Source organism: Anser anser (genome assembly GCF_964211835.1).
Source record: "Anser anser genome assembly, chromosome: 1".
Lineage (NCBI taxonomy): Eukaryota > Metazoa > Chordata > Aves > Anseriformes > Anatidae > Anser > Anser anser.
Genome location: NC_139720.1, coordinates 154140522 through 154164459, shown reverse-complemented (window position 1 = coordinate 154164459; position 23938 = coordinate 154140522). Strand labels below are relative to the sequence as shown.

General features: G+C 33.9%; 1 protein-coding gene across 5 annotated transcripts in view; it reads right to left on the bottom strand.

Moving 5' to 3' along the window:
- Positions 1-23938, bottom strand: part of FGF14 (fibroblast growth factor 14) — a 415734-nt gene that overhangs the window by 175837 nt on the left and 215959 nt on the right. The window contains exon 3 of one of the 5 annotated variants that reach the window (XM_083831569.1): positions 5889-5928. The exons of the other annotated variants lie outside the window; for them this stretch is intronic. Coding sequence (XP_083687695.1) covers positions 5889-5928 — 40 coding nt within the window. The remainder of the gene's footprint in view (positions 1-5888; positions 5929-23938) is intronic. 5 annotated transcript variants of the gene reach the window in all.

The window sequence follows — 23938 nt, the reverse complement described above, 5'->3', positions numbered from 1 at the left end:
AAAAATAATCCAAAATTATTTTTCCCCATTGAGATATCTAAATACTACAGGCTAATTTTATTTACTTATTTATTTGAAAATGCTTAGCATCCTGTAACTATGGTAACAATTGCTTTGCTGAGTGCATCTTTGTTAATGTCCCCTTTCTGTAGTAATGCTTCCATCACCATCTGGCAGTGACACTTCTCTTGCTTTAGAGAAAATTTCTTCAAAGTCTAAAAATGAGGCCATTTATTTTTAGAGGGAGGACTGCCCTAGCTCCTATTGACTTGCAGAGTCCCAGTCAGAACCCCTGTAAATTCACTCATGTGATTTTGATGTCTTACATGAAAGGGACAGTCAGCAGTATATAAAAAAATGATTGTGCTAAAAAGCACAATCAGTAGCCTTTCATAGATAAGGTATATTTTTCAATTTTTTTCAAGAAGAGGTGTTTTAAAAATCATGTAGTCCACATCATCTCCTTTGCTTCAGCTTTCTTGAACAAAATCAGTTGTATCAAGCAGATGGCAAAATAAATTCCAGTATTAATAAGACGGGTTCCAAGAATATTGCATGAAGACTGGGAAATCTTTGGTTTCCATGGTAAATCATTTGACTCTAATACACTTAATAAACACGGCTAAGATTCCAAACTCAGTGGGTCAAATGGAAATAACATAATCAAAATTATTAGGTCAAATAAATAACATAAGAACTCAGAAGAGCAAAATACCAGGTTGGACAGATAGAAAAGCAGAAGTTCTTTCAGCCATGGGCCTCCCTACATATTAACGTTACAGTAACTTTTCTGAACTCTGCTCTAAATCAGAAAACATTATATTTGCTTCACAGGTATAAAGGAAGTATTATGTTTCAGTTTAGAAATAAGATAAGTGCTACTAAGTATTTAATTAAATTAAACTCCTTTGGTCATTGTTCTATTTTGCATATCTGTTTATTAAAATGAAGTTGATTGATAAATAATTTATTTCTGTGTTAGAAATGTTCTTTGAAGTTGCATAGAAAACAGCCAGATAATCCTCCCAGGTTTAAGGGGAGTATAGGTAAGCACTAAACTGATGCTAGAGCTTAAGATACATTTTACACACATTTATATCTTCGGTGTACATGCAGAGAACAGAGAAGACATAGGCATGGGACCGCTTTTTTCTAGATCACTCATCCAAGCATGCGTCTCTACTGATTTCTCCCGTCACAGGTCCAGACCATAAGATCACAGAGTGCTGTTTTGCTCCGTACAGTGAACATCTAAGACAGGCTCCTTTTTATGCAAAAATTTGCCTTTTTTTTTTCTGCATGTTCATATACAGCCACCCTCTGCCTCAGGTGTGTTTTTGTTTTGTTTTGTTTTTCTAAAAGTAAGATATATTCAGAAAAAAAGGAAAAAATAAGCGGGGAGGGGGAGGGGAATTGACAGTAGCAGCTTAGGCTGGCATTTGGAAACAATGCAGAGCACAATATGTAGCTTGACAAGAAACATATTGATGGAAGAGATATATTGATGGTCACCGTGGGAGAGTTGAGAGACCACATGACTTTCAAATTCTTGGGTAATTCTGTAGAGTTTGAATACTTTGTCAAACAGATGTGTTTTAAACTGAGCATATCAAACATGAACATTTGAGAAAGGATATGAAAAAAAAAAAAAGCCAGATTTCTCAGTGAGAACTCCTTAAGTTACCTCAGAGAATTGACTAAATGTCTAGTTATCTTTGATGATTCAACATCTTTTAGGCTTGGCATCTCAGTACACCTCCTGAACAGCAGTGTTACGAAACCGGTTTTTTTTTTTTTTTTTTTTGGAGTACTACTGCAAGTTTTCCCTCCTTCACAAGGGTCTTTGATACACTTTTTTTCTTATGCTCACTGAATAAATATAGAATAAATTAATTAATTATGAACTAAAATATTTTATGAAAGGACTGAAAATTCTCTATTAATGATCCAGTTTTATCTTTTTAAAGGAAGTTAACATGTAACACAGAACTTTGGAAAGGTCTCTGAGGAAGACCACTACCAGTTTTCTGACCAGAAAATAAAAAAATAGCATGCGGTTTCTTAGGCAAAAGAATAAATCCTAATGTTTATATTTCATTCTTTATGAGGTAAAGAAACCTAACTTTTATTGAGACCACTAATCTCTCTTTGTGTTATAAACTTATTATGTACACAGTTCATTTAACTGGAAAGAAAAATCATCTGTTGAAAAGAGAAATTTTGCTTTTTTCATTCTCTTATAAACTTAATATTTTTAAAATGCAGAAGCCCTTCAGTGTATGAATTATCAAAAACTCACATGAACAGAAATAGTAGAACTCTCAGAGCTACAAATGGCTTGATAAGAAATGTGAAAATAACAATTTACCCTCCCTCCTCCCCAGGTCCTGGGCATGGTGCTAGGACAAATGGTTGGGAAGGAACAGCTTTTGATGGGGCCAGTGTCTCTACTGAGCCTGAATAGGTAACCTATTGCCCACCTCCTAACAAGGCTAAAGGAAGATGTGCTGAATCACTAAAAAGATGCTGTGGTGGTCAGACATAACTTCAGAGAAGTCAGTGGTGCCATAACATGAAGACGTTTCTCGAGCATTGTTAGTCTGCAGTTCATTTCATTGTGTACGTGGTATAGGTTTCTCTTGCCACACCCTCAGGAAAGATAGTGTATTGGTAATTCTCCTGCACTAGGAAGTAGATGCAGGCAGTTGCTGCTTTTCTTTGGCTGACATCTCTTTTGTTTCAACATCAAGTCCACAACTAACACTTTTTATAGTACTATCAGAATCCCATTTCGGTACTTAGAGAAATCTCTTCTCTTACGAGAATTATTAATAGTTCAAAACAGGCAAAACAAAATGGATAGGCATGTTTACAAACGTTATAATAACTATAGGCTTAAAGAGCAAAAACAGAGGACTCCAGAACTGATTTTAAAAGGCAAAAGTCATTATACTCGCAGTAAGAAAAACATAACATATTTGGCATAAAACAAGAAAAATAAAAGATTGCCAAAAGAATATCCCAGCTGCAAAATAAACAGGCATGGACATAAAGCTACTATTAATCTGATTTGTTACACCTAAATAGCAGTTTTCAGGTTCTGAGAGAATTTCAGCCATGCCATCTCTCATTAACAAAGTGAAATTTCAGTATGACTGAAGAACTAGAATTATTATTATATTTTAAATATGGTAAACTTCATACTCTAGCTATCCCTTCTCAAAATCAACCATTCAGTATTCCTAAATGTTGCCTTTTATTATTTATAATAGAAATAAAATAAAAATCTAGCAAATTGCAGAAAGTACAACCACATATCTGTTTCTAAGTATCCACTTATGTCCATAGAAAAGCTTTGCTTGAAAAGGTTTGTAGTAGTCTTAGCAAATTGTCATATCTACTTTGTCATGTTAGGAGGGTTGTTGCAAACACTGTTTGCAGGAAATATAGAAAATGCAAGACTGATGTGATGAAACATATATTTTGCACTCACAATTCAGCCAACACAGATAATGGGATCTTTGTGGCTAACCAGGACTTTTAGGTGCCATAGTGATGCCACGGGCTCTTGGAGCATCCGAGTTCTGCTACTCCTTTGCATTCCTGCTGGTAAAATAGTCACTACATACCTATTCCTGTTAAAATATGTTTCATCCACAGTACTCAGAAAAAGAGAATATAACCCAGAGGTGGCTTCCACTCTGCTAGTCCAAGAAAACCTCTTGAAATTAAAATGGACAACCTTCTAGGCTGCATGGAGAGAAGGAAGCTATCATTTCCATAGGATTTGTGAAGGTTTTGCAGACAAATCATGATCGTATAAAATAAAATTAAATAAAATGAGATTAAATTAAAACAAAAAGAAAAAGCAATTCCTTCCTTATCCACCTCAATTAGGACTTAATCCACAATAATTTGCAACTCTAAAAATGCCATTTTTCTTGACATCTTAGTAGCCCATGCACTCTCTATCAAACAGACAGCTCTATTCATTATGTGTCATGTCTATGCAACAAAGTTATCATGAAAATTAATGGTAATGTTATGAAACTCAGAATAAAAGCAATTAACTTTTTTCCAAATGCCAGAAGGAAAAGACATGCAAAACCTCTACATCTTAATTAGTTCTCTATTATCTTATTTCATATTTTTCCAAAACATCAAGTTATTATCCGCATAAAGTACACTTTGGGGACTAATTTCCCAGCATGATGAAGTAGTTTTGCTCAATGTTGACAACATGAATTTAGATTTTACCTTAGACTGGGAAATATCATTCCACCAAAAGGCTGAATTTCCTTTTAAGTGGACCAGGAAAAAAAAAAAAAAGGCATTTCTAGTTTCACAATAGAAGGAAATGTTCTGACCAGAGGCATCATTGCTCAGTCCATAAACCACAGCAACATGCTGAGAATTAATGTAATCCATTATAATAGGTTTTTCTCCTAGCAGATATTAAGATTATTTTACTGAGTATCAAACAGATAAAATTTATTCTACCTTTTCCATTTACTTTCTTGACACACAATCTGTGTGGGTCAGTTAACATATAGGATCTGATCCCTAATGTGCCTTTATCAAAAGGACTACAGATTCACTAATCGTCTGAGGTTTTGTTGGGTTTCACTCTTGTTTCAGCTGAAATGGAAGAACCTTCTGATCGCTGTGGTAAATGCAGATGCAGCTTTCATTTCACAATTATTTCACAGATATTTAGGAACTGAATATATGACTTTTTTTTTTTATTGTTTTGCTGTAGTCGCACTTCTCCGGATCTTAAGGGTGTCATAGAAACTAGTAATGAGTCACTGGGCAGGCATGTTCTCTCTCAGGCAATACTGAACCAATAACCTAATAATTCTAAGAAAAGTTTCTTTAATGAAGATGGTATCTTTCTTGAAACAAGTTTTTGCTTTTTCTTTTTTTTTGCATCATTTGCTTTTTTCTATTCCTTTGATAACTGAATTCAGTATTTTTTCCATAATCTTTGTGCCACAACTATGATGTTTTATATATATGCCTTATAAACACTGCCAATTTGTACCATTTTAACATGAGGGCAGAAGTTAAGGGCACCTTAATACAGGAAAATAAAAAAGAAGAAGAAGAAGAAAAAGAGATATAATATGACTAACTTCTGTGGTTTTGAGCAAAATGATCAAACACTACACAGCACAGTACTTTTTAAAGTGCTAGCCTACTCTTAAAAATAATACAGGTCCTGTGCTTAGCAGCAATCTTCCTTTTCATTTTATGAGAAATATCCCTCTAACCTCCAGACAATCCTTGCTGTGCAAGGCTGGATGGATTCGCCTCTTGCCATTTGAATTAATTAAGACTCTGCAACTAGAATTTAAGTTTACAATATTTTAATGAAATTTGACCCAGAAAATCAGGCAGTTATCTATCAGCTCTACAGTATTAGCTTTTTGGAAAAATAGCACACTGTATGAATATAGTAGATTTAATTAATAGACAGATAATTGCCCTTTCCCATCACAGCTGTTTTCTCCAATATCTGATATACTGCAGCCTTTTAAAGGTGTTTTAAAAGATAGTGTATGACTAGAGGATATATATATAGGATATATATTATATCCTAGAGGACTAAGGTATAATAATGGGATATGGAATCTGTTTGGTTTAACTTCAGTCTCATCGTGACCAAGAATGAATACAGAGTGACCCAACACCTATTTAAATACATTGTATTTAAATATGCATTCTTTCTTAAAATATTTCAGCCAATTAACTAACAACAACTGGGAAGATGTGTTTTTTATAAAAAGCAGAAAATAGCAGTACAAAACATCATCATACGATCAAGAACATTCTGTGTTAAGATTGGTAAGTAGGGAGAGACAAAGGAGAAAGGGAAAATTACATACCACTATTTGTGTTTGTTGTAGTCCTCCCTCTTCTTCCACCCTACAAAACAAGATCCCATACAGCAAGCGTTATCTACCTACTAGGAAGTAGGAGGTAAAAAGACTGTCAATCACAGGGGTATTACATACAATAAACTTCCACCCTTTCTCCCCCTTGTAGTCACTGGAGAAAAAAAAAGGGGGGGGGGGAGGGAACAAAAAGATTTTTTTCAGATTTAGGAAATATACTAATATGGAGAAAGTCACTATAATGCAAAAAGGAGAAAGAGGGAGTAAGGTAGGATGGGAGAAAACAAGACTATGACAAACGCAATTACTTGTACGTAATTTTACACTTTTGCATGTCCTGTCTCCTCCCATCCTACAAAATAAGATTCCATACAACAAGCAGAAGTGGTAAGAAATGTAGTCAGGAGATGATAGACTCCCTTTTATTGCCAGCCTGAGGAATTCTTCATATAAAATCATCCAGACTAAGTAATAAGTCTTGTTGATAACAATAGTGGCAAGAACTGCATCAAGGATCAAATCTCAGTTTTGCATATAGCAGATGTTGTTGCCTCTTCCTTTGGTGTAGAAGATTAAAATGCTTTCAATACACTGCTCATGAACAGGCAGACAACTACATTTTTTCTGTACCCAGTGGAATATCTTGACAGAACTAAGTAATGCTTATTTTAAGTATTTCTTAAAAATTCCTTTCCCATAGAATAAATCAGATGTCTTTTGAGTGAGGACATAGTGTCATCTAGAGTGTGGTCTAGGTTAAGGAAGATAGAAGCATATGGTGACCAGTGCCATCTGACAGCTCTTGAGAAAACCAAGAGTTATAGCAATTTATATAACGCAGAAAACTGAAGGAAAGAGAGACAAACTACACAACAAACTCCATCTGTAAGTAGCTGGCTTAGAAAAATAACAAGGTCTGCCTCTTTTTGTGTAGAAGCAAATGAGCGGTCTCAATGAGACTCATACAGAAAATTTTGGAATTTTCAGGTTTTGAAATACAGACTATCCTTTTCCTAGTGTCTGTCAAGTCGTATCTTGAGTACACTAAGTATGGAAATTTCTTAAGCACAAAGAAGTGGTTTTTTTTGATGTTTGTACTGAAAAGGGGAATTAGCACCTGGTAACTTCAGAGATCACATGCCTACAAAACTACCCTAAACTAAGAGGATTCAACAGCTGTTAAACAGCTATAATGCGTAACAAGATAAAGAGAAATTGATGTTAAAAGACAAATATGATGGAATGACTACTAAACAGAGTGAGGCAGGTGGGTCAAAATTGGTTGTAGATAAGTACAAGAAGATTGAAAGAATATTGTTGCAATGCATACCTTGTTGCAGGAGGTTATTTCACTGAGTCTACACACTAAATCTCAAAGTATAAGTGGGCAACTAAGCCAAAAGTAGGATGTCTGGGTGGGGGAGGTGGGGTTAAATATTCATGCAGTAACAGGTCAAATGTTACAAGAGGACACGATGTACATAAACAGTCCCTGACAATTTAAACATGTTTCTTTTAACTACATGTTCTACAATATAAAAGAGATGTTCTTGAGAAAATCATAAGTCACTCCTTCATTTCACACAGGAACCATGGTTCAGTCACTAAGCTATAGTAAAAGGAATGTAATTAAGATGTACATTTTAGGATAATTATTACAGTACTATGAGCACTACAAACTTTACAGTGATATATTAAAAAAAAAAAAGATTTTAATAAAAAAATTGTCTACACCAAATGCAAAGATGTAAACATATGAAGGTTAAAATTCTTCAACACCTTTTGAAGTCTCCTTTAGAATAATATAATTAAGTCACAGTGAGTAGACAGAGCAAGAGGGAACAGCAGTATGACGGAAGAAGCAAAATCCAATAAATGGAAATAAATATTCAACATCTATAGGACATTTTTCCCAAGAGTAAAATCAACACAAGTAAACTTAGAAGGCAGTCTGAAGACCATATATCTCAATATATAAAAGACTAAACTATGAGCTAAAGAAGCTATAAGAAAATAGAAATGTTCCATCAATGCAAGGGAACAGAGCAATTAAAATACATTGAAAGCAAAATAAATGATCTATTTGCCTTGTTATAGCTACAAAATAAAAAGTTATAAACTTCTTTTATTTAGGTAGCAAAGAACAGCTATTCACTAACATTGACATGTTAAGACAGTCAAGAAAACTGAAAATGCACAAATCACAAGTGAATAGAACTATGTAGCACCTCCAAATGACCTGCTGGGTTTATGGTGGACAAAGAAAAAGCGATCCGGTAGCTACCGCACACAGGCAAGTGATACAGACACATGGTATCCACCAACCTCAGGCTTCCTAAATATACAATTTCTGTCTGAGTTGCCTGATGCAGAGTTTTCAAGCAGGCTTAAAGTCAAAATCTTGCTACAGATCCAGAGAACACACCACCTCTACTGTTGTACCTACAGAAATGTTTTCCAGTGGAGAAAGGATCTCAGATAGAAATTCCGTCAAGGAGAAGAACCAGGAACTGCAGCATGGGGCCACATGTGCTGGCTTTTTGACTGTGAAATTTGTTTTGACCCTACCTTGACCTCCGGTCAAGTCTTCCTTACACATATCAGTGACTGAAGATGTAGGATAGCACACTTGGATTTCTCATGCATATTCAAACTCCCCCCAGTCATACACATTTGATTAAGCAGGAATATCCTAACAGAGCTGGCAGTCAGATTATATCACTGTTAAAAGCAGTTCGCTGCCAGATATACAGTCCTGCCCAGATTAATCAAAATGAAGCCTGCACAGTAAACAGAGTACAGAATACTAAAGGAGGCCAAAATCTAATTGAACAGTTCAGGTAACATGAGCTAGGTCCCTCAACTCTACACTCAGTCATCTTATCTTCAAATAATACATAAATTTTTTTCACCAAAACCATGTTAATGGAAATGAAACCCTCAAAGAGCAAAGACAGATTTGTGCAAAAGAGAGAGTGCAAAATTTGCTGCTCTCTGACCAAAAAAATAAAATAAAAAACAAACAAACAACAACAATAACAACAAAAACCAGAAACATTGGTTTTAAATACACATATTTTTACTGAAAAGAAATTATCATTCTTCATCTTCCAGAAAAAATGTTGTGTCCCAACAGCTCCACTGAAGTTGCTGAAGCTTTATGGAGAGTATCCTGAGTCAGGTGGTTTCCATATACAAAAGATATAACATATTGAAAATATGTTCAAGAGGTTCTTGCGAATTAATCTAAAAATCAATAGAAAGATTTTTTATTTCTCAGAAGAACACTATCCCACTTGGGATCCTACAGATCTTCAGAATAATTTTTGCTTGATAAAGTTTTGTATCTATATAGATGTCATCATGTAAACAATGTGTCCCGCTGGGCTGAGTAAAAGACAGCTGTAATGCAGGACCAGAAGCAGGCAGTGCAGAAACAAAAAGAAAAGCAGACATTTCTATGAAGGAAGCCTTTTCTAGCTGGGATGAGCTCTGTTTAGCAAATGGTGAACGTACACAGAATTAAGAGTACAGAATGAATGACTTCTAAAAAAGTGAAAGACTAAATACTAACAGTTACAAAAGTCTACCCACTTTTGTATGGAGATGAAGGACAGCTTTATCGACTGTAAAGAATGCATCAGCTGCCAGAATACTGGGGGAAAATAAAATAAAATAAAATAAAATAAAATAAAATAAAAATAATAAAGACAACCAAGAGCTTAGTTATTTAACAAGAAAAAAAAGCAGAAAATGAAATTTCTCCCAAAATTATAGAAAGAGACTATATCCCCCTATATCTGCAACATTTTAACATGAGCTCAAGTAGAAGACACACACCTGAAAATAACATTCAAACATTGGAATTTCCAGTTTCCTTGAAATTCTGTTTGGTAAAAGAGGGGAAAAGATTAATAGAAAGGGGAAAAAAAAAAAAAAGAGAGAGAGAACCATAAACTGAGGAAATGAGACAACTATAACTGACTGTGCTCTGCTAGAATCTCAGTGATTCAGGACATTTCTTGGACAACACACAGAGCTCAGTGCTGGTAGAATATAAATCTTCTGCTCCTCCAAGAGATGGAGGAAACCTGTGACGTGGGTCAATAACTTCAACAAAAGTTTGAATATGATTTATGAGATATACCTCATGTCAGCACACCATTTTCCTTTGGAAGCAAAAGTCTCTTCTTGGTCTCAGAAGAACAACTGTTAGGAAAACCAGTGAGCTAAGATAATATGCACCTGGATTGTTTATACTTTCCATTATGAAATTTCCCTTATTTCTCCTCATTTCAAGTGGGTGGAGTTATATTACTTGTTGTATGGAAAGTTATTTTGTAGGCTGAGAAAAGGGACATATAAAAATTATGATGAAATCAGAGAAATAGTGTGGAAAAATTCTTTCTGTGAGGCTGATCTGTCTTGAAAGATGATCCAAAATAGCAGTATTGTAATCATCACAAAACAACAGTGTCTTGGATGTTAGGGAAGTAGAAGAAAGAACAGATGGGATAAACTATTTACTAGATGAGAGTATTGAGCTCTGTTTACAGCCATTTACTCCTACACAGGTATTGCTCAAAAAAGTGAAAAAAATAAATCTGCAACAGTGGTAACATTTATTAAATGCAGGAGACCAGACATTTTTCACAGGTTTCAGATGAACATTAAAGCAACGTCCATGAGATCACACAATTTTGTTTCCATTCTCTAGGTTTTTTGCTTTTAACCATTATCCTCAAAGTGAAAATAATCTGTATTCTATTATCAACTTCTTGAACATCTTACTCTTCATAGCCAATGTTTTTGAATGAAGTTTTTCTGAACTGATTGTATTGAAGAAACAAAAATGCTTGCTTGCACAAATACAGGTACTTTTTCATAATGAACTTGTGCTTGAGAGGAATTTTCAAGTCAGAAATGGAAGAAAGAATATTCCAGTTAGATTCTAGACCATGGATCTATTGTCTGGGTCAATTAGGCTTAGTACTACACAGCTCACTAAAAATACACATATCAGAGCATAAAGTGCAATGCAGGCATTTCCTAATTACTTAGAAATGTAACTAACCTCCTCTGGCCCAACAGCCTTTGTAGCACAACCTAAGTTATTAGATACACACATAACAGCTCCCAAATTGCAATATAATTAATAATTATTCTCTAGTCACAACAGTTAATCACTCACTGTACTGTAAACAGGCAATGTGTCAAGCAAATACCAGCTGTAAAAATGCAGGCACGTAATTAAATGAATTTATTTTGTTTATAAATCAACACCTTTTGCTATCTTATGTTTGCTTCATAAACAATTACAGTTTGACAATACCATGTTTAGGATCTTATCCAATTGAAAATGAAGACAATTGTTTTCAAGTTGCCTTGCAGAAGGAAAGAACACACCATGAATTCCCTAGACTATAAACACTGTAGTTAAGTTCAGGTCTGATGGGACATGATTATGGGGATTGCAAGGAACTCCAGAAACTCTGAAAAAAATGTTATAGATATTATTCTACTGGGCTTATACAAGAAATACAAGAATAATAGCATATTACTACTGACTCGTGTTACAGTCATCCATTTAAAATTCTGCTTCGCTGACACACTTAAGAGATGCTGCCTGAAGAAAGGATGTCATTCCTCAGTTGTATAAAAGCTATAGCACAGAAATTGACTTTACTCTGTTTTTACAGCACACAGTGGGTTTCTGGACCATAACTAGGTCTCTGAGGTACTACTGCAGTATAAGTAACACATCTAGCTATACAATAGCCATGTAAAGCTAGTCAGTTATGACGGTTTCTTCATCACGCCATTACTTCTTTGAAAAGACTTCTTGCTTCTTTAAATATGCTTCAAGATAAAGACACTTGCTTGTAATATTTTGAGTTGCTATCCATATAAATGTACTTTTCTGTTTGAAAATACACAGTGAATGATATTCTTTCTAACAACAACAACAAAAACACCTAAGTGTGAATCCAATATGATAACACTAGAAAATAGTTCATTGAACAGCATTATAACGGGTATCAGGAAAGCGAGAAGAGAAAATCCTCTATAAAACATACCTTCAAAAGCTTTTTATAAGAGAGATGAACTGGAACATGTAATGAGAAAATAAAGTGCTACATATAAATTTTACACGAAAATCAAGAAGGAAGATGACAAGATCTTCTAACCTAGAAGAGAAAGCATGATTCCCAACTAAAAAAGCTGATTCTCATATGAACAGAGTGAAGAAGCATACACTTGGAGGAGAGAGAAAGATCATGAAGAGATGGACAAGAGCTGGAGTCAGACTGGACAACAGAATAAAACAAAATGTGTATGTATATTTGTATGTGTGCCAGGGGAGACCAGTGTCAAAAGAAATGAAAATAGAAAATAATTAACAGAGGATAGAGACAGTAAAAAGATAAAAAATATATATTTTTTCAGAGAATATAATTCATCTATAAAGAATAATGTGAACAAAACATCCACAAAGTAAGTGGAGTGCAGGTAAATTAATAGCACTTCAATAACTTTCAAGAAACTCCAGTATTTCAGCGTATTTCTAAACAACACGCTGTTCTGAATGCCTAAAATAGTGTTCACAACCTATAAAATTTGTGCAATATATCCATGTATTTAGACATAACATTTAAATACCTAACGTTGCACAACTATGTTTGAATATTGAGGTCTTTTTGTATGCTACGACAGTTCAATCTAACATATAATGGCAGGCCTGTTTTTAAAACTTGTATCCCTCCCCTCACTAGAATAGGAACTCAGCTGACTAACCTCAGTTGTAGAAGTGTTGATTATTTCTCCTCCATGCATTGCTTTATTAACTTTTTCTTCAGAGAATATTGTGTGCTAAAGCAATAAGAACACATGAGATTAGGCTGTAACAGCTTGAATTCAGAGTTGGCATTTTGACCAGTCTGCATATCACACAGCTGTTGAGTGGTACATAACTTGTATCAGCAGTTATTCTGGGTGAAGCACATAGTACAGAAGGACAAATGTCTTGCTTATTTCCTTTTTGTAGGAAAAAAAAAAAATCTTTTACTGACAAATCTCCAATCTCCAGAATGGGCTCAAAAGTCAAAAAACAAAACAAAACAAAGCAAACAAACAAAAAAAACACACCTGCACACTGCATGGAAAATGAAGTGCCTACCAGTCACTTGTACCTTTTAAAACTCCTTCTTTTTACTGTAAGTACGACTCATCCTTTGTAAGTTTTTGTAACTTGCTACTTAAGACTATTGATCATAGTCTAGGTTTGCACAACTTTCCCATGGTCTTGCTACAGTTATCTTTTACATGTCAGCATCAGAAAGGGACATTAATAAATGCTGTGTATATTTTTTTTTTCTAATTGCACGGCTTCCACCAAAAAAACACAAAAAATCAAAAAATGCTTAGCAACTGACATATTTAGAATATTTTAAAAAGCCAATGCCTTATTTTTATAGCTAGATAAGATTAGAGCATCTTGCTGGTGTTTTAGAAAAAGCAAAATCTAGCTCAGGAAACTCAATCTTCTTTCAGTAACACCAAGTGAAAAATACCTTAACAGTACAGGAGTTAGTTTGGACCTTAAATATATTTTTCAGTATGTTATCCATCTCTGCAAACATTGTAAGTGGAAAAAGACAAAGCCTGCTACACAATATTCTGACTTTTTAAAATAATACGGAAGGACACTATAAGGCATACTAAAATTAAGATATAAAGCAAGAACCTGCTCACTCATATATGGTTAGAGCTACTAAATAAAGCGTTCACTGTATTCACAAGCAAGTAAAACCTAATAGTTCCTAATATATACAACAAAAGATTCAACTAGTTTAAATACTTTATTACCATAGACTGATGAAAATTTTCCATTTCCTAAATTCAACTGTCCTTCAAAACAGTATAATTTAATCTGAATTCAGATCCCACTGTCAAATTTTCACTTATAGTTGTCTAGCATTAAGAGAAAAAAAGTTCAGCTGGATTTCCACCTCAAAGAGTCTCAAAATTCCTTAACAAGTAAGGCAAACACAACAAAATTTGATTTCATATCAGTCAATCACACACACAATAAACTCACTTCAGCAACGCTATCCAAAGGCAGGATATCCATATTCCTGCAAATGAAATCTCAGTGTTCTTCCCCCTTTACTTCTCACCAATTTCAAAGGAACCTTTGAAGTAATTATATTAGGATATAGGTAGTTTTATATTATAAATCATCACATGGATGAATATTCAGTGTGTGTCATCACAGTTAACACATAACTATTAAGAAAAATTGAAAGGCAACAGACTACACAGTTATGAAAAAAATGTACCTAGATTTTATAGATTTAATTATTATATTCAAGTGCCATTTTAAGATGATAAATTAACTAGTTTTTTCCAACCAGCATTTCAGCTTAATTAATAGTTTGCATAGCAGGCTACAGCTTCAGCACGTTCTCTTGATTTAAGCACTTCTAATAATGCAGTGTAAAATGTAGTTAAAATATTCTGTTATAATTTACTATCTTTGGCTTTGGAAAACAGAAAGTTTCCAAATTCTATCCTGTTAGTCATTTTTCACTAAGTTCAATATGAAAGTAAACTTTCCAATTTTTTTTTTTGACACTTTTTCATACTGCTGGGAAATTCTATGTTAAACATTAATGCTAAAGGGTCTCACCTAAAAATAAATAAATAAATAAATAAAAAATCTTCCTCTTCCAAAGAAGAAAACATCTTTCAGCTGGCAGCAGAAAGAGTGACAAATCAGCTGTTCCTGAATCAAGACAAGCAGAAATCACCTGTTATTAACATAGAGGACTACTGCATTTTAAGGATGCTGCCTGTCCAAAAATGTTAAATTTTGTGGACACTGTGTCCACATAGGACTAACTTAGCCCACTGCAAAACTACCACGTTAAGCCACTTGAAGCATGTGAATATGACTCTTTCAGCCTTATAAAGGCTCTTATACAGAATTTTTGAAGCAAGTAGGATTACAACAGTTTATCAGATTTTTTTTTCTCATTAACAATCACAAGAATCTGCTGTATTTGAAGAATTTTACTATTGCCCATGTTTCTCACAGTGCTAAGCATGCATGCATTCTAGACCAATGCCAAGGAATGTTCACAAGATGTTTTCTTCTGTACATACAGCTTGAGCTTCTAGAATTGCTCTCCCCTTCAGCTGTTGGGCTCAAATTCATCCTACCATCATATTGTCTTTAAGAAAATATACTGAAACAAAGACTGAAAGTTATACCTGCTTATGTTTTCATTTAAAGCACCTCTCACAATCACTCTCCCACCCCCAGCCCCACCCCTCAAAATCCCAACTAAACAAAGCCCAAGAGAGCAAATTACTTTCTTATCTGTTAAAAAGTTCCTGTTGATTTATGTTTAAAGAGTGCTTCTTACTTTTTTTTTCCTAAGAAAAGCAAAAATAGGTCTTTAATGAAGCTTCAAAAATATGTATTTTCACTATAGAGTAAAAATCACCCAGATGATAAAAATTTACTATTCTCACAAGAAAAGGAGCAAAAATATTTAGTTATTCAATATGGTCAAAACATACGATACAAATGACATGTCTACAATTATGCTATCCCGCTGTCATGGAAAATAACAATCAGAATTAAAAAAGAAGAAATTGAAATTTTTCTTCTAAAAAAGAAAAACTTTTCTTCTTTTCTTCTTTATATACTGTAGAGACTGGTTAAATTCAAAAACAGATATCATGTCCACCATTCAAAATCATTTGAGGGAAAAGACACAAGAAAGGAAGCCACTGGTTTCCAGTTACTGTCTGTGACAGGAGGATGTAAAAGTAACAGTCCAAGGGGTACAGCAGGTCAGACACATTTTTGCTCAGCAACCACTTAATCTGTCACTCCTGATAATAAAGAATGGTTAAATTCCATTTATTGTGGTTAATTTTGTATCCCTGTAAAGACTTTAAAAGTTTGGCCTCCAAAACCTGGTACCAACCAACTGCCCTGCAGCTGGGGATACCACAGCCTAAAGCCACCTTCAGAGGAAAAAACATCTGATTTTTCCTCATCTTCCAGAGTTTCAGTAGTTCTTTGCCCATTCCTCTCCTTCACTCTCCTTGTAGACCAGTAGTTACCAGAGGATACTTGCACATTGCTCTTGTACTGCTTGGGGTCAGGCAATAAACCAGCAAGTGGCAGGAGGATAACAAAAGTTAGACACTCCAGCATCAGCCACATCTGGGGGCCCAGCCACAACTGTTCTGGATATCACTGATTGGATTTGCCATCTCCAATGACAAGAGATGCAAGAACAGTATCTTTGTAAAACAAGCATTTTTAGGTTGTAAATGAATGATACTAGAAAAATGATGTTTTAAAAACTTTACTCAATTTTTGCTGGATTTTATTTTTTTTTTTGGTGGGGAGAGAGTATGACCGCTCTCTCTTGCTGTCTTCTTATCCCTCTTGCTTTTCAGCTTTCCATCGTTATTCAGCTCTACAACTTATTTCTTATTCCCCTCTATCCCCTCCCCCAGATGTAGCTCTTTTTAAGTCTTTAAATCCATCCTAGAACCAGCCATCTCTGTAAAAACAGCAGTATTAAATTTTCGTCACCCTTGCCAAGGAAAAAAGAAAAAAAAAGAAAAAGAAAAAAAAAGAAGAAGCCAAATGTTTAAGATACCATTGTACTGTTGCAGAGGCAGCACAAAGGTTCTTCCATGTTCTTTGTTTTGTGCTACAACTGTATTTTGTGCTTGCACCAAGAATTGTATCCTGTGATGTATGCTGGAAAGCCTGAGCACTTTTATTAACAATGAAGTAAAAAATAGTTTGAGGTTTTGTATCAAATCAAAGGCAACAAAAAGCTTAGTTACTTTCACAGAAAACAAGAATTTGATTTTGTGAAAATAAATTCTATTTCAAAGGTACTTGGTCTTTTAAAATTTACTGTCAGGTAAAATTAAAACAGAATTGGTGAACAAAATATGAATGCACGTTACAGAGAAAATGAGCAGTGGAAGGAAAAAAAAATTCAAATATCATACTACTGATATTGTACTCCATCTACCCAGAAGAATAGTGGGAAAGAAGAAAAAAATATCAGTTTCTGATGTAGAATAATTTATAAAATGGATAGCTATGCTGGCTGAAATAATAAGAAGGGAAAACTCTGCATAAGTCCCTCTCAGTCACTGTATTCTAAAATTACTGACAGCTATGTCCAAACAAAATGATTCTCCATGACTCTGGTAAAGTCAGCATACAATTAAAATTTAGCAAAAATAATATAAGAAACACAACAAAAAAAGTGGAAGTTGTGATAATTTTTTCAAGACAAGTGACAGGAAACAAAGTGCATGAAAATAATTATAAAAGAGCTATTTTCTCCAGTTGCTCATATGCAGTAGGAACATGAAAAGGCAGGAGGTTAATTACCTTCTGTAAATAATGTTTTCCAGAGAACAACTTTGCTAAGTGTAACAGGTTCATTGGAGCTGCAACCATTACTTATTGAAAACAGCTGTCTAGAAATGTATATTACCTGCAATAGGGAGGAAGTGATATAAATCATATTTTAAACAGAAGTCTCAATTCCTAGAAAATTTTAATAATTCCTATGTGTAATTTTACCTGTATTTTTAAGTTTCTCCACCTTCAGTTTTGTGACTCAGTCTTATTATTCCTCTTACCAATACAGTCTGAAACGTTTCAAATATATGACAGCATTTCAGAAACTCCCATGACACCCAGCTATAACCATGTCATTCATACACCATTTATGTGACTTTTTCTGAAAGCATGTAGAAGAGCGATATAAGCAATATTATAGCTTCAGAACTGCCAGTGTGATGCTTACAATTTCTCCTATCTGATTTTTCTGTCTCTGAGAAGTAAAGTTACGTTTACTGATATCAGATAGACTTGAAAATGCCAAAATAAAAGTACTGATGATAACACAGCTTAGAATAGCTCACTCTTATCTGTACAGGAAAGTGCCAATGATAAGTTCAAGAGAATAGAATTGATGATGGACTGCACAACTGCAAATGTTGTTCTATGAACCTTTCAGTCTCTGCCTTGCTAACCAGCTCCACGTGCCCACTTGTCCAGTGTCGTTGCTCACAAAACAGGGAAAAGAAGACCATACACAACTAACAGACTTGCACATTATGATGATGAGGAAAGACATCAAATGCCATGTCACAAGAGTAAAATATACATTTTGTTTTCTTTTTCAACCAACATAAGTCACCATCGGACAGATTTTAATTTTTGCTACATTACTGGAAGATACCAGTTTTCTGGAGGTAGAGCGGCTATCAGGGACATGCATGGTCATATGAAAGATTCTTGGATTCAGTTACCCATACTGAATCCACCAATCTATGGAATTTAGTGCCTCAACTTCTACCTTGGTGTATATACAGTACAGGATTACATGGGATAGTTTTGATTCATCTACTTTAACGCTGGAGCAAAAATTGAGAGATTGATGTATATGTTAAACAGAATTAATTTCAGTTGATAAAACTTGGAAAAAACCTAAATGCAAGTTATTAAATAGAAATGCTTGAACATTTGAAAAGAACAAACAAATTAACAAACTAAAAAGTTTGTTAAAAATGCATGTGAACTTGTTCTCTTTCAAGTAATTGAAGTATTATACTATTAAACAGTTCATCTACATGTATACAGAACTGAATGGAGAAAACCTACAGCAATTCAAGTTTCCATTTCCGGTTGGAAATTATGAGAAATTTCTTCTCAGAAGGAGTGGTTAGGCATTGGAATGGGTCGCCCAGGGATGTGGTGGAGTCACCATCTCTGGGGTAGTTTAACGTAAGGTTGGATGTGGTACTTACGGACATGATTCAGTGGGTAACATTGGTGGCTCAGAGACCGCTGGAACAGACAATCTTGGAGGTTTTTTCCAGCCTTAATTATTCTATGATTTACTCATCCATGTACAACAATAAATGAAAAAAAAAAAAAAGGAAAAGAAACAGAAAAAAAATCAAGCGGAAAGAGAAGCCAATCTTCTGCAGGTCATACAGTCATGAAGCTACTATGAAGCTGTGGCTACTAAGCCACAGAAATCACTTAATCTGTTAATCTATGGAATAAAGCTAGCTTACTTTAGTGAAAATAAATACAGAATAATACAAACCTATGTGGTCATATGAGACCTTGAGGAAAACGGGAAAAAGAAAGGACAAAATGGCAAGAAAGAATGGTACTATAAAGCAAACAAAAGAGCAGAAAGCAAATAACAACAAAGCACATTTATTTATGTATTTATTTAGTAGTAGTAGTAGTGAAATCATATTATTTGCGTATGTGCTATAAACATCTGCCATTACCACCATGGGTCCACTCCTCAAAGCCAAATTCTTCATGTGCTTTTGAAAGATTCTTAGGTTTTTTATCTTTTAGAATATAACCTTAGAGCTGATAACTACATATGAATATTTTGCAATTAAAATATAAAACAAAATTTGTGTATTTTGCTGCTGGTCTGAGTGTGTCTGTAAGAAAAAAATGCATTGTCCCTTACGTATTTAAAACATAAGGAATATAATGGCCTTTTCACTGCTGAAGACCTCATGCTGCCTATGCTTCATGAATCTATATGTCTAGTTGTGCCAAAAGGGCCTCTAACTCCCAAATTTTCTTACATTGTTCTCCAAGTGCTTTTCAGCAAAGTAATAGGAAAAAGCAAAACAAGAGTTAAACATTAGTTTCATATGTCATGTGTTTCTAACCTATAAAATCTTTTCACAAAATGGACCGGGCACAGCAAGTTCAAGATTTGCAGCTTTAACAATAAAATATACTATTAATGAGAAACATCCCTGGTTGAACTCCTTGTCTTTGGACAACTTCTAGAGATAGAGCATCTGACTCATCAAGGTTTAGAAGAATATATCTATAACCTCTGCATGGATCCTGAAAAAAAGTCATGGCTACTTTAGAAACTATTAATTATCTGCAGTGCTATTAGAAACTTATATTAGAAAAATAATTGAGAAGGTTAGACTGTAATGATTTTTATTGATATATATATTTATAAGTGAACACACATGTTCTCACCAATAAAAGAATCAAATTTCTGAAAAAAAAAATAATACTCTGAGGTGTAATGGACAAAATAAATGCCATCGACTGAAGAAAAAGATTTACCCAAGGAAACCAATCAACCAAACAACTTTCAGATGCTCTTTTAGAGCAAAAACATGGGAAATTTGTAAACCTAATCTATTTCTTAGTTTTAATTGTTAAATGACATCTAAATAATATAGAAGCATTCAGAAGTTTAATTTTTCAATCCAAATAAAATTGCATTTTCAACTAATTATGGAAAAGGTGGTTTTTTTTTTTTAATCAACTGTTCTCATTACAACAATTATTTGCAATATCAGATGGTTCAACATTTTTTTCCAATAAAGAATTCCTGAAGTAATGTGAGTGTTAGAAATAAGATCATATTTTATTAAATATGCGTACAGCTTTCTTCAAATCATTGTCTCCACAAAACTGCTATGATACAGGTGAGGTGCATGTTGGGGGAAGCTACTCAACAAAACAATGAAAACAATGAAACAAAGCACCCACACTCTGCTTCCTCTCTGTTGCTTCACCATTTTTTTGTTATTTTCCACACTTTGCCCACTCATCTGAATTTGCTCCAAGTGATATTTAGTTTTATAACTGAAAACAAAAATTGAAATTCTTCTAGATAATATTGAATAAAAAGCATAAATAAAACTAAAGGAATTCTTCGACAAGCTATTCTGTTTGTTTGTTTGTTTTCTAAATGCATGACTAGAACAATAAAACTCCAAAACATTTTACTGTTTGCACTTTTCCAATTAAATTTACAAAGCGTTTTGACACATGAGACCGCTCTAAGAACAACTCAGAAAACTGGAACCCAAGACCTATTACTAATTCTATCATAAAGTCTGAAACAATACTGATCAATACATATCAGGACTGTCTAACAAACAAACAAACAAACCAAAACAAGGAAATGTCACCAAAATTCCTTTTATTTACTTACAGCTGAAGAAATTTAATTTGAAGATAAAAACATGGGCCCTACCATATACACATAAAAACCAGTAAATTGTAAGATCCGCTGCTTTCAGTTTAAGTAATATTTAAAGTTTACTGCAGAATCATTTAGAAACATAAAACAAAGCAAATATTGACAAGAGAGTCCACATAAAACAAAGGCCTTTAAAAATGTGTAAGAAAACAGAAAGATCTTAAACATACAAAGGCAAGAAAATAAGATGTTATCTATATTGTATAATCTTGTGTTTTCTTTCCATATACAGATTAATTAAAATAAGTTCTGTTAATCTAACTAAAAAAAAATAATTGGATTAACAGATGAAAGTAATCACATCTGTTTAACTTTTTAGGGTATTTTTGGTGCATCACAATTACCTGTTTTCATAGCTCTTCATTCTATTTTTATTATTCTAAATTAATTTTTACTTCTCATGGTGCTGAAACAAGTAATCAGAAGAATAATGCAAAATACTAACACAAGAAATTCAGTTGCTATTAGATCACTGAGACAACCCATATTGACTTGAAATCAAGCTTCACTAATTATCGCAAAAGTGTTTCCTCCTGCTAACAATGGAAAATTAATCAGATACAGGAGAGCTATCTTAAACAAGAGTAATGTGAAGAACATATGAAGGACATAAAATTAGAAGGCATAACTCTCAGAGTTCCAGTGTTTGTATATTTGCAGATCGTTATATATTGTGTGTCTTTTTTAGGACTCATAATCTAAAGACTCAACAGGTTCCATAGGGGAAATCTTTATATATATCTACATATATATTCAAATTCCATATATGCAAATTCTATGGGATGGCAAGTAGCTTCAGTTCTCAAAGACAGGTGGTAAATAATGGAGGCAACAATTTTGTTGTTTGTTTCATGTGGAAAAATGGAAAAGGAAAAGAAAGAAGAAATTGCAAAAAGACTAAAAGGCAAAGAAAAAAATAGAATGAAAACTAACATGACATTTTCTTGTTTTGTTTTTCCAGTGATGAAGAACAGCTATAAACATAAGTGAGGGGTGAGACAAAGACTAACATCTTTCAAGACTTAGATTTATTTTATCCTCTAGATGAAATTAAGTTACAGGCTTTCTGCAGTTCAGATGGTGAATCACATTTAATACTGCCACAGATTCATTGCCTTATTCACATGTTCATGTTTCATTACTACAGCTTCTCTGTCACAGGTATTAGGACAATCTGAATTCTCTGTTTGGATAGCCAACAATTACTCACTGTATTCTTTATTTCATGTGTGAAGAGAAAAATATATCAGGCCTAAATGAGTATGACCCTTTTTGAACAGTTCTGATTCCAACTACAAATTTCAAGGTTTTCATGAAATGACTTTAAGAAAGAAGAGCTATATAAAGGAGAAGGAACATGCCTGAAAATGGCTATGCCAACCGCTGGTCTGGGGATTTTATGTATTTTATAATTCTTACAAAGATCACAGTTGAACTTAAGATCATTAGAGGGAGTTGATGGGAAGTGAAAAAAAAGATAATTGATGAAGCCTTAAATGTTTATTTACCGTAAACTGACTTGCAAGTACTAGTCTGCTATGACAACTCTCCATTCCTCATTATCGTTATTATTTAACCTATTTTGGCTGCTGCTCAAAAATGTTAATTGAAATTAGAAGCTTTTTCTCACTTCTTGCATATTGCACCTAATGATCTAAATGCAGCTCATCTCAGCAAAAATCCATGCAGTGCAGGGTGATACTATTTTTTTTTTTTTGTGTCCTTTTCTTAATTTTTAAACAAGAGGGAACAGATGTGAAAAGATGTCAAAAAAATGATTTGCCAAATCTAAATATTTGGCTGGAACACATTTGTCAGTTTTCACAAGAATGAATTTATTGATTGATTGATTGATTGATTGATTGAGATGGGAAGGGGAAAGAATAAAAGAGGAAAAGAAGGTCTAGAGAAGTGATCTTTAAATAACATTCCCAACAAGGATAACACTAGGGAGATGGAGACTGGTTAAAATCCACTTGCTGTAAAACCTACATCAGGTAATTTAACCCTGCTGTCTGTACTCCAGCGAATGCTGATTATCAGGCTCTTTTCTGTCCAATGACTAAACATAGTAGAACAGGGAAAAAATTACGTCTATTATATTCTATAATATACACCTATTCTGTGATAGATGCAAATGCCCATCAGCTCATCTCCAAACACTCAGTCCTGCTGCAGAACAGAACACATTTAAGTTGAGACGTGTCCTATGAACAAGGGAACTAGCCATCCCAACTCTTCCTACATAGGCTTTTGCTACAAAGAATTTTATATGTATTCTTTTATAGTGTTGCATTAAAATGTTACACATCATGTAATACACTACAAAAAAAGCATCATTTTTAAAGTGTTTTCAGACTCTACTTAAACATAGATCTCAATCCTTAGCATTTTAGATTGCAATTAATATTTGCAATTAAAATTATTATAAAATAATCAGAATGCCATTACTCAACAAAAGTCAAATTATGATTCAACACATAACACTTTTCCATAGCAACTGCTGAAAAAAAAAATATTTCTCATGCACATTCATAAAAGGAAAGCTAATTCTTTATTGTTTCCTAATGATGCAGCTAAAAATCTAGGACATCTACAGGGAAAATGAAATTTAAAAATATCTGCTTAGAATGTGTAGCTAGTTTTACTTAAAAAAAAAATAAATAAATAAGAAAAGCATTACTCAGAATCAGTAAAAAATTGATACAGTAAAGGAAAGAAAAAAATCCCTAAACTTAGACATTGATTCTTTCCATTCCTATAATACATTTTGGATCTGTGGGGAAAGTTCGGATTAAAATCTTTTGAAGAAAATACTGGAAAATATTCAGCTTTTTAATGAAGTTTTACATTGAAATGTAAGGCCTGCTACACAAACTAGGATTCTTCAGCCCAGGCAAAAACACTGCTGAGGGTAAGGTGTATAAG